We start from the raw sequence: 12,971 nt of genomic DNA on the forward strand, positions 1-12,971 counted from the left end.
AAAAGGAGCATCATCTTCACCAAAAGGAACAAAGAGTAAATATACACAAAAAGAAGAAGCAATAAAAGAAGATGATTCTCGGTATAGAACGACAACTACAAATGAAGAATTGCCAGGTGAAAAATTCTCAGAAGAAGCATTGAAAGAGAATATGCGACGTGCTTTCCAAAGATGTAAGGAAACTATTACAAGGATGGTAGGTAGCCATGGAAGGGCCGATCCTTCAATCTTGGATGGTGTTCAAGTCTCATTGCCAAACGCTAATCCAACAGAAGGTCCAACTAAATCCCGATTACAGGAAGGACCAAGCTACAATATCAGAGAATTTGCAACTATCGGAACACGAGATGGTTCGTTGATTGTGACTTGCTTTGATCCTTCAACTGTCAAGCATGTCGAGCGAGCAATTTATACGGCTGAGCTAGGGCTATCACCTCAAAGGTTGACAGGCGAAGATGAAGAAGGAGTATTAAACATTCCCATTCCTAGACCCACTTCGGAAACACGGGCTCAACTAAGCAAAGATATAAGCAAGATCTGCGAAAATGCCCGAGTATCAATCCGAACAGCCAGACATTTAGCACAAAAACAAATTCGTAGCGATGAAAAGCGAAAAGTGATCGGAGCAGATGAGGCCAGAACAGAGATGAAAGGTATCGATGAGGAAACTAAGAAACAAACTGCTGAAGTGGACAAGTTGTACGAACAAATGAAAGCACGCATCGAACAAAATTAAACCTTTTTTGTGATTGCACTTGTATTCATACATTAAAAAATTCATAATCTATACACTGAAACATGATACATGCATTCCACAAAGCTGTCTATGTTCTTCCTATCCGTCTTGCTAACATGGACTGATGCTGTCCGGCCAAATAGCGCTGCCTAATCAACAATACATAAATCCCAATCAAAGCAAGTATCAGATTGACTCCCAAAAATTCGGCATAATCCCACGTTTCTCGCGCTCGATCTTTTCCGCAAACTTGATATCCTTTGTATACATGACCACCCACAAACATTTCATCACGAGCAACCAAACCGCTTGCTTGTGCAGGAGCAATGTTCGCTAAGTCTCCCCTTTCCAGCATCTCTTCTATCGATGACCCATATATAGTGTCAATATCTCTGCCTTGAGGTACATTTGCGGCGCCAAACTTTTTCGGATCTTCAATGGCTGCCTTGTCCGGTTTGAAAGGTTCTTTTGATGATGGAAGTGGTTTCCTTTCTGGCGTTTTTGTCACTTCAATCTTGCGACATTCGATCAAAGCACGATTTCCATAAGGTTGACAATAAGGTCTGTGAAATTCAGATTTTTCGCAAGGTGAACAAGCTTTTTTTACGCTACACATCCAAATTGGTCTTTTGGCAAAGTGAATTGCTTTTCTGTGCGAATCTTGTTCAAGCCCCTCTTTTGGATTGTGTTCACCTTCGTTTGACGGAACGTTTAGTCGATTTCCAGAAGTACCAGCTGCTGTGTTTTCCGATGCTCCGGTTGCCCCATCATCATCTTGTACGATGATCACGTCTGCCCCTCCAAGTCGTTCTGATGGTTTCCCAAATACGGGCCAAATACCTCTATATCCTTTTACCTTTACTGCACCTCCTGGACCATTTTTATCGAATCGAACTCGATCGTCTGCCAAGACAAATACGTTCTTTTCTTCTGCATCTGTAAGGTATCCTTTACCAAACTTTGCTTTATCCTTTGAGGACATGGTATGTTGGATCAGACATGCAATCGAACAACAGGATGGGGCTTAATGGAAGTCGGGACGGCAATTCTCCTGATTGAAAAGCTCGGATCGAAAAATAAGATTTGATGCTGTGTACAATACAGTACAGTACATACGAAGGCAGGTTCGTGCAAATTCACTCATTCTCTTTTTACGCCCATTCTAAACGCCTTCGCCGCTTTAAAAATATAATATTAGGTATGTGTGCTTTGTTCGCGAACTGAACAAACACTCTTGCCCAATGCACTAAAATGAAATGCCTTAAACGTGTGTTTGATTTAACGCGCACATAAGACCAACACTTGACAATGCCCTGACAATGAGCAATCACACTGTTCGGAGGCGTAAAAATGAAAACACATAAGCGACAAAGTTGCAATGCTGCAGTACAGCCTCCACTGCCGATGTTAATGATGATGATATAAAATGTGTGATTCAACTTTTGAAACCTGCAACCATTCATCCCCCATCTCCGACCAAGAGATACAACAATAGAAACCTCTTCTCACATAACCACTTCGACTCACTACAATCATGGTCGCTGATGGATCTCAATTAGGTCAACCATACGATTTCTTACTCAAAGTGATCGTCGTCGGTGAATCAGGGACGGGAAAGTCGTGTTTATTGCATCATTTCATTCATGGAAACGTAAAGGAGAATGCGACGCAAACGATCGGTGTTGAGTTTGCATCAAGATTATTACGTGTTGGTGAAAAGGACTTGAAATTACAAGTGAGTTAGAGATCAGTGATGAATGTATACATAGGAAAGGTGCTGATCTCCCTATCCCTTCTTTAGCTTTGGGACACGGCAGGTCAAGAACGATTTCGAAGTGTGACAAAGAGTTATTATCGTGGTGCGAGTGCCTGTCTTTTGGTATATGATATCACGCGTAGAGCATCTTTTGAACCTTTAGAGCAATGGCTATCGGATGCAAGATCACTCGCTTCTTCTGATTTACGGGTCGTAGTTGTAGGAAACAAACTTGATTGTCAAGAAGATCGTCAAGTAAGCTTTCAAGAAGCAAGAGATTGGGCACTACAACATAAATGTCAATATATGGAAACATCTTCACTCAATGGAGAAAATGTCGAAAGACCTTTTGTTTTGGCTTGTCAATCCATCTTGTCGGCAATTCAATCAGGAAACATTAGTCCTGAAAAACCCGGAAGTGGAATCACTTATGGTGATCGTGGTTTACGTAGCGTTGCGGTCAATTCATCCACCAAGAATAGTAAATTCACATTTACCGAAGTTATGCCAAACGGTAACCGCTCCGGAACAGTTTCATTGCAAACTGTCAAATCTCGTTTCGATGGCTGTTGTTGATGATATCTTTACCTCTGTTTGCTCGTTCTGCATCATTTTTTGCTACATCTCTTTCAAATCTTTTGGTCGCATCAATTTCTCGTTTTCCTTGTATCATAAATCATTCCATTGTATAATGTCTATATCATGCCCAATCTTACATTACGATATCTCCGAACAATCACTCACTAATGTCGAGATGATCACCTCTGACCTGTTGCTGCGAAAAGACAGAAGAGGGCTGCAGAAGTTCGTTTGGCAAGAGAAATCATTAGTCACTTTCGTCAGTCATTCAAGTCAGCTTATGTTGATTGGAATTGTCAGTATTATTGTCTCATATGGTCAAAGCTGCTTGCATGCCTTCCACAAAGCAAGCAAATTTTCGTTTTAATACAATGTGGGAGAAAGATCAGTATATAAACCTTGATCGCAGTCGATATTAGCATTATTAGTTGGGTTAGTCAAAGCATCAAACATCTCAACTTGGCTGGCCAGCAGCAGCCTGTTGTCGGTAATATTCTTCCCACTCTTTCGTATAATCCTGTTGCTGCTGTGGTTGCTGTCCTTCTTGCGATGGTTGAGCTTCACCTCCAGCGTTGGCTGCTGCTGCCATTGCTGCTGCAGGATCCATACCCTGTTGACGATAGTACGCTTCCCAAGCCTCTCGATAATCAGGCTGTTGTTCCGATGCACCGTTTTGTGGTTGTTGAGCAGGAGCGGCTTGTTGTCCTTCTCCTTGTTGTTGCCAATTGCCATAATTGTATCCTGACCCATCTGCTTGACCATTTTGCCATTGTTGTTGTGCGTGTGGCTGTTGATAAGGCTGTTGTGATTGGTATCCTGGCTGTTGATAATTCTGCTCGAAATTGCCTCTGCCTCCCGCTCCATAGCCCATTCTTGGACCTCTTGGCGGGCCGTTGTTTGGAAATGCTGGAGTGATCCAAACATTTGGATCACGCCATGGTGGTATCTTTTTACCGTCTGGTCCAATAGGTCGATTTTCCAAGTTAATCGAAGGGCCATCTGGTCCTGATTGTCTATTATCCATCCCGGGATACTGTCCATCTGCCGGACGACCACCTTCTCCCAGTTCAGCCATCAAATTCTCATATTCCGAATTGAATGGATCACCAGGTCGAGGACCATTGCCTTGCATTCCAGCATGTCCTGGTGGACCTCCTGCCATTCGACCTTGATTACAGTCGCGGGCCAAATGGCCTTGTTGACCACATCGATGGCAAATGATATGGGCAGTCCAATTACGCTGTTCGGGACAATCGTATTTGCGATGTCCTTTCCGTCCACAGTTCTGACAGACTTGATTCTCATCATCTCGCAAGGTACCATTTAAAGAAGCCAGTTCCCGTAATTGATTACGCTTGTGATCATTTTGCGTTTCAGGAGTGGATGCAGCTGTTTCGATGACTTGATTGATCAATCGAATACACTTTTTAATCTTTTCATCATCATCTGCAGTGACAACACAATGCATCTCTTCTTCCCCTTCTTCTCCAACACGACCTTTTCCTTCTTTCAAGCTGCCTTTGCCTCGAATACTGATCCTTGCCCCACTCTCACGTTCCATCTTCTTCAACGTATTTCCACGTGGACCAACAAGCAAACCAAAGAATTTGATTTCTGGAAATTCCTTGATCGGCAGATACACCTTTTCAGATGGCTTCATATTACGCTTTGCAGCAGCATATTCTGCCGGTGGTCTGTAATTGGGATCCAATTTGATCTGTTTATCCACAAGTCTCACTCTTTCTTCTTCAAGCTTTTTACGATAGCGCACCTCTCTCGTGTTCGTTCTCCTTCCTTGTGCATCATATGTAGGAGGTGGTGAAGGACTTCTTTCGCGTTCAGGTGGAACAACATCATTTGACTGTATCTTTCGTGCGATTTCTTCAATTCTTACGTTGATAGCATGTCGTTCAAGTGCAGATTCTGACATATTTGCTCCTAGTGCGGTTGCCACGCCTAAATCTGTTTTCTCTTCACCCCATCGGGAACGTCTCTTTCTTGGCGCTGATGAATCTGCTGCTCCGGATGAAGGCATGGATGATGTGAAAGTGTGAACTTCATCTCTTTCTCGTTTTACACCTGATGCAACATCTGCGCCATATCCACTGGCACGGCGATCGTTGCCGTATGAACCATAAGAAGGTCCAGGATCAGGCGGAGCATAAGATGGTCCATCACTTCTCTCATTTCCACCACCTCCACCGCCCCATTTTCGCATTGTTGTACCCAATGGTACGGTATTTTGACCCGTTGTTTGAGCCTTATTCCTCCAAGACATTGTTGTGATTGATGTGAGAATGATGGTGGTGTGTTGTATAACTTTTTGTTTCTGCATTTGTCTATCTCCGCACATTGCATCTATAAACACGTGTTATAATAACAGCCAGAGGCAGTCGCCGCGCCTGGACCATACATAAATTGCAGCACAGTCATCTAAGAACGCTAAAGTTAAAAAAGAAGAAATCATCGTCATCATCACTTCTTCCTTCTCATCGGATAGACAATCAAGATGCCGACCGTTTCAGTTGATAAGGAACGCTTCTATGAAGCACTCGGAAAGAAGTACACCACTGAAGAATTCGATGAACTATGTTTCCAATTTGGAATCGAGCTGGATGAGGATACAACCGAAGAAGCAAGCAAAACGGGAGAAAGACCTGCTTTAAAGATTGATATTCCTGCAAATCGATATGACATGCTTTGTCCCGAAGGTATCTCTCGTGCCCTTTTGGTGTTTTTGGGAAAGATCAAACAGCCTCAATTGAAACTCACTCAACCTGCTCAAATGGTTGAATTGCATGCTGCAGAAAGTGTAAAGCAAATCAGACCTTTTGTCACTGCTGCCATTCTACGAGGCGTCAAATTCACACCAGAAAATTATGCAACATTCATTGATTTACAAGATAAACTGCATCAAAATTTAGCAAGAAGAAGAACGTTGGTATCTATGGGAACTCATGATTTGAGCACGATTCAAGGACCATTCTCATACGAAGCATTACCACCAAAAGATATCGTCTTTGCACCTCTCAATCGACCAGGGCAAGAGATGGACGGTAACAAGCTGATGGAAGAATTGGACAAAGATCGTCAATTACGCCATTACTTGCACATCATTCGTGATTCTCCCGTTTATCCAGTCATCTTTGACAAGAACAGAACAGTGTGCTCTTTGCCTCCAATCATCAATGGAGAACATTCAAAGATCACTCTAAATACCAAAGATGTTTTGATCGAGATGACTGCAACAGATGAGACTAGAAATGAAACCGCTCTCAATATCTTGGTCGCCACGTTCTCACAATACTGTTCAGAGCCTTTCACTATTGAGCCAGTCAAGGTTACCTATGCAGACGGAAGATCATCAGTTCAACCTAGCTTAGCAGCACGTAAAACAACAGCTCGTGTTTCGTACATCAATTCATGCACAGGTCTAAAATTGGAGGCCAAGGAGGTGGCCACCTTACTTCAACGTATGGGTCATGAAGCCAGCCCATCAAAAGAGAAGCCCGAAGAGGTTATCGATGTAGAAGTTCCATGCACTAGACCGGATGTGCTGCACGAGTGCGATTTGATGGAGGATGTGGCAGTCGCCTATGGCTTCGACAACCTACCGCGTCGTTTCCCCAAAACAAACACCGTTGGTGCTCCTTTACCGATCAACAAGCTCTCTGATTTGGTGAGAAAAGAGTGTGCATATGCCGGATGGACAGAAGTTTTACCGCTCATTCTGTGTTCAAGAGATGAAAATTACGCCTCCTTACGCCGAAAAGATGATGGTTTGGCAATCACGTTGGAGAACCCAAAGACAGCTGAGTTCCAAGTCGTTCGAACATCTTTGTTGCCGGGCATACTAAAGACTGTTCGTGAGAATCGTAAACACGCCTTGCCTCTGCGCACTTTTGAGGTATCAGACGTCGCATTCAAGGATGAAAAGACTGATCCTGACCGCTGTGCAAGAAACGAAAGGCACGTTTCGGCTGCTTATTTTGACAAAAGTGCCAACTTTGAAATCGTGCATGGATTGTTGGATCAGATCATGCGTTCTTTGGGCATTCCACGAATCAAAAAGGACGATAAAGACAAGAGTAAAGGGTACTACTTGACAGCGTGTGAAGATCCAACCTTTTTCCCCGGACGAGCTGCCGCAATTCATTATCGACCGGCGAATTCCCCGACAAAAACCGACAAAACCACTGTTTCGGAAACCATTTCCACTGTGGCTGATTCGATGGGAAAAGCATTGGCCGACATTTTAGGTGCACAAAGCGAATCTGCAATCACACGAAGGCTGAAAGAAGGTAGCGGAAATGGAGATTTGGAAATTGGACGAATCGGCGTTCTTCATCCTGAAGTTTTGGCAGCGTATGAGCTCAATTATCCGATTTCAGCCATGGAGTTTGATTTAGAGGTTTTCTTGTAGAGTACATGACAAAAGCATGCAATGAATCTTTGCATTTCACCAGTATCATGCGGGCGAGTATGAACGTTTGTGTAGCGAAGTGCAGCAGTACATGAGGAAAGTCGCCGACATTCAACCCACTTACTTCGGGGAGTGTCACAAAGGAAAGCTGTGCAATAAAAAGTATCTTAATCAAGGGTTTAGTGCTTATCATTCGATCTACATAAACTCCGGAGTAGATGTGGAGAGAACGGAAGTTTTATGTGATTGAAACTATTCATGTATATTTTGATTTTAACGCGATAAAGTAGGATCAGGTACGACGACACTTATCCAATCTTAACTCAATATGCACGCCTGCATACAGAATAGGTCTAGACGTCAAAATAAAATGTCGCAATAGAATGGTTAGGTCTGCCAAATCAATCATGCATATTCTGAGGCCTTGACGTAACCTTAGTTGAAAGATGTCAAGCATAGTAACAAAGGCGGACATCGGATATAATGACAGATAGATTGCTGATTGCGTTGTTTATTCGCTTCTTCATGCAGCTGCCAAGAGTAACACGGCATCGTGCAATCTTTACTGTATGGCAGTCAAGTTGCTCCATTCGGCTCAAGAAGCATTTCATTATCGCCTTTGTTGCTTGTTATCATTGTTCCGTCGTCATTCTTGCTCTTATCCTGCCTCACAATAGTGAAATCGTATTTCGGTTTCACATCAACACTCTTGCACTTTCTGCCATACTATTCCGAAAAGAGTATAACTTATCATTCTACAACATATAAAAGGTAATGAGATTGTAGTTTTCAATCTTTCCAACTTCACCCCATCAACTTGCTTTTTTTGCCTGCGATCACTTCAAAAATTACCAATCTTATCCCTTCAATTCATTTTACAACATGATGTCATCACCCATGCGAAAAGATTCGCAACAACAACCCATCTCTGATTGGCCAAGAACACCATTCTCATCAAGAGTAGCAGGTATGGGAGCTGTTGTGCCATCTGAATGGGGAAGTACGATTTCATATGACTTCAACATGACTTCATTTGAAGATGAAACATCAAACATACTAGGTGATGTACCAAGTGTGTTTGACACTCCTTCGCAATACCGATCAAATGGAACGGATTTTCATCCTTCACAAAATACGAGCGCAAGAACATCAATAAGTCCAACGATTTCCGCTAATCAAATGGCGCAAAATGATCAGAGGTATGCTGCTTTAGCCATGGAGGATGAAAGATATTTATCGGAATACTCTCCTGTCAATATGTCACGGGATTTGAGCTTAATGCCAAGTCCGTCTTCATCAAACGAAGATGGTTTGGCATTATTGTCTTCAGGCGTACCTCATCATTCTTACGAGCATCGCGATGTGCCTCATGGTCCTCGTCGTCGTCTTGGACCATATGATCTCAGTCACTTGCAAAGAAGGGATGCAATCGTGGATCCATTACATCTTATTCAAAATACCATGATTCCATCTGTCGTCCTTCCAAGAAGAGAATCAGTACCAATGCTTCCTGCTATTGTTTCAAGAATGCCCTCACCGGAAGAGGAGTATAGACATTCTATTCGAATGCACAGAAGGGAACCTCTTTATGAGAATCGAAGTCCTTCTCCTTTGCCATCGGTGATGCAACATGGACATCCTTCTTGCATGGCTCCCGCTCCTGGACCAAGTAGCCATAATACAAACATGCCATCTGTTTTCGCTCAACCGCAGAATCCAGATCAATTTCGAATTTCCTCAAAAGCTTTGGAAATGGACGGATGGACATCTTCATGGCCACCTGCAGAAGAAGCAAAAGGAAAGAACAAGAAGAATAAAGGCAAGGCCACAAAAGCTGTCAAACCACACATTCCGCATCCAAATTACAGTCGTACGCAAGACATAAGCAGATATACGAAAAGAGACGAAGACTATCATCACGGAATGCCACAACATCAACCTGCTCCGCCTACAAGATCTGCTCCACCACCACCGCCGCAACAGCAACAACAACCTGTTTCGCAACCTCATACCGATGGAGGTCGCATGTTTGTGGAAATCAAAAGTCAATTTCACGCTATCCCGGAAAATTCTGATCCAAGCAGATTTTCAAGTAATGGACGTTGTTTGATCGCATGTGAAGCATGCAAGCGCAGGAAGATGCGTTGTACCAACGAATTTCCAACATGTTCAAATTGTACCCGACGTGGAATGGAATGTCAGTATGCCGATAAGGTACGTACACGTGGAAAATCCAAGAGAGATCACCTTGTCGTCGATGAAAATCGATCAACTGAACATCCAAAATCTTCTCTAGGAAATAATCGACTTGATCACAAACGCAGAAGACTTTCTACTTCAATAAGTCACTCTCAACAATGACAATGCCTCTTTCCGTTTCTCGTACTTTTTTCTCCGTGATTTGTACAGCTGCTGTTTGCTCTCAGTTTATAGACATAACAAATATTTATTCATCTTAAAATTCAAACAAAGACTTATTAACACGCTTGAGAGAACACATGTGCCCGTTCTACAAAGCAGTTCGACCCAGACAGAAGTGAAGAGCTCACAATCTGAGCTCTGGCCTTACTCGCACATTAAAGATGTTTGTCATTAATAAATTGAGAAAGATATAAGGTATCTCACATATAGAAGACTAATCGTTGTGTTGTCATAAACGGAAAAAGAGGAAGATATTCTGACAAAGATCTGCTCGTAAACAGATCACTGCTTATCAGCGATCGGGACGTCGGACCCGGTTACCTTCTTGAATGCTGAACGGACACCATCAGAGATCTTTTCGACGGTGCTGTTTTGTTGGTGATGACCACTTTTGTCCAAGGCGGCGCTGATACCCTATAAGAAGACAATAAGTTTTAAATCAGTATAGTTCTCATCTATCAAATGATATATGCAATACTTACTTTGTCAAGAGCGTCTTGTTGACCACCTTGTGGTTGAGGGGGTTGTTGATCAGCCATTGTTCAAATTTTAGAATTAAAAGATGTTGTTGTGGAAGAGAAGGAAGAGTGGAGTGTGAAGTAGATCGGGCTTATATACCTTTTACAAGTGATTGTCTATCATGGAGTTCTTGGCATTATAACACTATCTCATTCAAATCAAATCAATTAATGCATTGATCTGCGTTTTAGCGAGATAATAAATGCACCATATTCTCACATCAATCGAAGTCAAAAAGGCGTAATATTCCCGAGAGCATGTTCACCATGATGCACGGACGCAAAAGCAGCAAACAAAACTTCTATTGTTGAATTTTGTGCTTATCAATCTACAGTTAAAGTGCTTTAATTTATTTGATCATATTAGCGTTCAATCTTACCGCATATGTCATTTTATCCGTTTAGGCTAATGATCATCAATCATCATTACGCATGTCAATTCACATGAACAAATACGCTAGTGGCGCTGTTTATCCTTTCATACTTGCATATAAGCACAGCATCAATACATTTCACAATGATCGATTAGGGAAACATGCACGGGAATTGAATGATAACCATGAGAACGGACTTAGCCATTCCCTCACGTGCTTTTCTAGAAGAGACAACATCAATAGCCATGGGATATCTCCACACATAGAGAGAAGCTCAGACATCTTAAAGAAGTCATTTATTTTACCATCACACCGTTTAATGTAGTGGCACTTACATTAAAACGCAAATTGAAATTGGAATATCATAATCGTATCATATTCATAATTTATATCCCCGCTTTGTCGGCTTTAAGGCTCTCTTCATATCTAAACTTAAACGCGCGGATCACAAGGCGCAGAAGCAGGCACGCAAGCCGCATATACTATTAGATCGTAAGAGACAGACACATCAAACTGTAAATCATCCCTTTCTTAACCATCATCGTGCGATAGGAATACAACCCGAATCTGAATGTTGTCGTAGTATTATCATCAAGTGATAACCGACATCATGTCAGTAAATGGCCCTTTTAGTGGTCATGCAACTCGTTCAATGCCAATCGAGGACGACGCCGACGAAAGCCATGCATTCACAGAGGCAGAAGATGATTATCTACAAGAAACGGGAAAGGCCAGCATGGCTTCTTCAATCGCCAACTTGTGCAATACAATCATTGGCACAGGCATGCTAGCCACTCCTGGTGCATTTCGATATACAGGTCTTTTGCCGGGCATGTTCCTCATCATCCTTTGCGGCTTCACTTCGGCTGCTGGCTTGATCTTACTAACGATGTGTGCAGATACTTTGGGTGGACGCAAGAATAGCTTTTTCAGCATAGCTCTTAAAACGATACCAAACGGTGCAAGATTTTTCGACGCAGCAATCGCTATCAAATGCTTCGGAGTCAGTATCTCATACCTTATCATTTCAGGACAATTGATGCCACAAGTCGTTCTTTCTTTTGCAAAAGCACTCAACAGTCACGAAACTTTACCGGGCTTTTTGTTGGACCGCAGCTTTTGGATCTTTGCTTTCATGGTTGCCCTTGTCCCTCTTTGTTTCTTGCGCAGACTTGATTCACTACGGCATACCTCATACCTAAGCTTACTAGCAGTGATGTATCTGGTCATCATTGTGCTCTACTACAGTCTTCCCTCCAAAAAAGAACACTTACCCGAACCTGGCCCGATCTATATCATCAACATCGATGGACATCATTTCTTATCCGTCTTTCCCGTCTTCGTCTTTGCTTTCACTTGTGCTCAAAACATGTTACCGGTTCACAATGAAATGCGGGCAGCACGACCTTTACACTTCTTCCGCACCCGTAAAGCAATCTTTTCAAGCATCTCACTAGCAGGAACAGTATACTTGATCGTGGGAGTGTTGGGCTATGTCTCATTCGGATCCAACGTTGGCGCAAATATCATTACGATGTATCCCGATACTAGCTTGTTCGTTTGCTTTGGTCGTGTATCAATTGTGATCTTGACACTTTGTAGCTACCCTCTCCAGGTGCATCCCTGCCGAGCTGCTCTAGACAAGGTCTTGGCACCCAGACGAGCCTCTTTGGACAGTTTACCCTCCACACAGTTAAACGGAATACCCGATACACATTACCGGGACGATGAAGGCAACATATCGAGCGATAATGCGGGTCATGATTCTGTGGATGTTCCACCTCAGTTGGCGGCAAGTAACAATGCTCAGTCGGAAATGTCGATTCAAAGACTGTGCATTTTGACCGGAATCATTCTTACGGCAACTTTCATCATCGCCCTCATTGTAGACGATCTTGGGTTGATCTTGGGATATGTGGGAAGTGTGGGATCTACAACAATCTCTTTCATCTTGCCCGGACTCTTGTTCAGCTCTTTGCATAAAGATGGCAGCCGTGCCAAATTTAGAAGGTTGGCTCAAGGCTTGGTCGTGTATGGTGTGCTGGTGATGATCATGTGTCTAGCAGCCAACATACTAAAATCCGTTAGGAATATACCCTCAAAAGCAGATGCGGAAGCATTTGCTATTGAAACTCGCCGTCTTTCCTCATTGGTTCTTTAAACA

At 42.8% G+C, this 12,971-nt stretch overlaps 7 protein-coding genes across 7 annotated transcripts; 5 read left to right on the forward strand and 2 right to left on the reverse strand.

Moving 5' to 3' along the window:
* Positions 1 to 151: 151 nt before the first annotated feature.
* Positions 152 to 736, forward strand: FA14DRAFT_124059 (ribosome recycling factor; the record flags this gene model as incomplete). The annotated part of the gene is made up of 1 exon (XM_025496621.1): positions 152 to 736. The coding sequence occupies one exon, from the start codon at positions 152 to 154 to the stop codon at positions 734 to 736; it is 585 nt and encodes a 194-aa protein (XP_025354137.1).
* Positions 593 to 1,853, reverse strand: FA14DRAFT_65741 (uncharacterized protein). Its single transcript, XM_025502653.1, has one exon. It carries the CDS (start codon positions 1,716 to 1,718, stop codon positions 825 to 827), a length of 894 nt encoding a protein of 297 aa, XP_025354138.1. The 5' UTR covers positions 1,719 to 1,853; the 3' UTR covers positions 593 to 824.
* A 366-nt stretch (positions 1,854 to 2,219) lies between these two features.
* On the forward strand, positions 2,220 to 3,068 carry FA14DRAFT_173584 (putative GTP-binding protein rab-4b; the record flags this gene model as incomplete). The annotated part of the gene is made up of 2 exons (XM_025500491.1): positions 2,220 to 2,471; positions 2,538 to 3,068. Exons 1-2 carry the CDS (start codon positions 2,271 to 2,273, stop codon positions 3,066 to 3,068), a joined length of 732 nt encoding a protein of 243 aa, XP_025354139.1. The 5' UTR covers positions 2,220 to 2,270.
* A 2,465-nt stretch (positions 3,069 to 5,533) lies between these two features.
* Positions 5,534 to 7,982, forward strand: FA14DRAFT_168337 (putative FRS1-phenylalanyl-tRNA synthetase, beta subunit, cytosolic). Its single transcript, XM_025500139.1, has one exon. The coding sequence runs from the start codon at positions 5,581 to 5,583 to the stop codon at positions 7,492 to 7,494; it is 1,914 nt and encodes a 637-aa protein (XP_025354140.1). The 5' UTR covers positions 5,534 to 5,580; the 3' UTR covers positions 7,495 to 7,982.
* A 394-nt stretch (positions 7,983 to 8,376) lies between these two features.
* FA14DRAFT_156519 (uncharacterized protein) lies at positions 8,377 to 9,855 on the forward strand (the record flags this gene model as incomplete). Its single annotated transcript, XM_025497835.1, has 1 exon — positions 8,377 to 9,855. The coding sequence occupies one exon, from the start codon at positions 8,377 to 8,379 to the stop codon at positions 9,853 to 9,855; it is 1,479 nt and encodes a 492-aa protein (XP_025354141.1).
* Positions 9,856 to 10,078: 223 nt separating this feature from the next.
* FA14DRAFT_161497 (uncharacterized protein) lies at positions 10,079 to 10,577 on the reverse strand. The gene is made up of 2 exons (XM_025499143.1): positions 10,398 to 10,577; positions 10,079 to 10,329 (listed from the first exon to the last, which is right to left on the reverse strand). Exons 1-2 carry the CDS (start codon positions 10,452 to 10,454, stop codon positions 10,198 to 10,200), a joined length of 189 nt encoding a protein of 62 aa, XP_025354142.1. The 5' UTR covers positions 10,455 to 10,577; the 3' UTR covers positions 10,079 to 10,197.
* Positions 10,578 to 11,543: 966 nt separating this feature from the next.
* On the forward strand, positions 11,544 to 12,968 carry FA14DRAFT_165076 (uncharacterized protein; the record flags this gene model as incomplete). The annotated part of the gene is made up of 1 exon (XM_025499930.1): positions 11,544 to 12,968. One exon carries the CDS (start codon positions 11,544 to 11,546, stop codon positions 12,966 to 12,968), a length of 1,425 nt encoding a protein of 474 aa, XP_025354143.1.
* Positions 12,969 to 12,971: the final 3 nt, after the last annotated feature.

Source organism: Meira miltonrushii, assembly GCF_003144205.1.
Source record: "Meira miltonrushii strain MCA 3882 unplaced genomic scaffold FA14scaffold_3, whole genome shotgun sequence".
NCBI classification, from domain to species: Eukaryota; Fungi; Basidiomycota; class Exobasidiomycetes; order Exobasidiales; family Brachybasidiaceae; genus Meira; species Meira miltonrushii.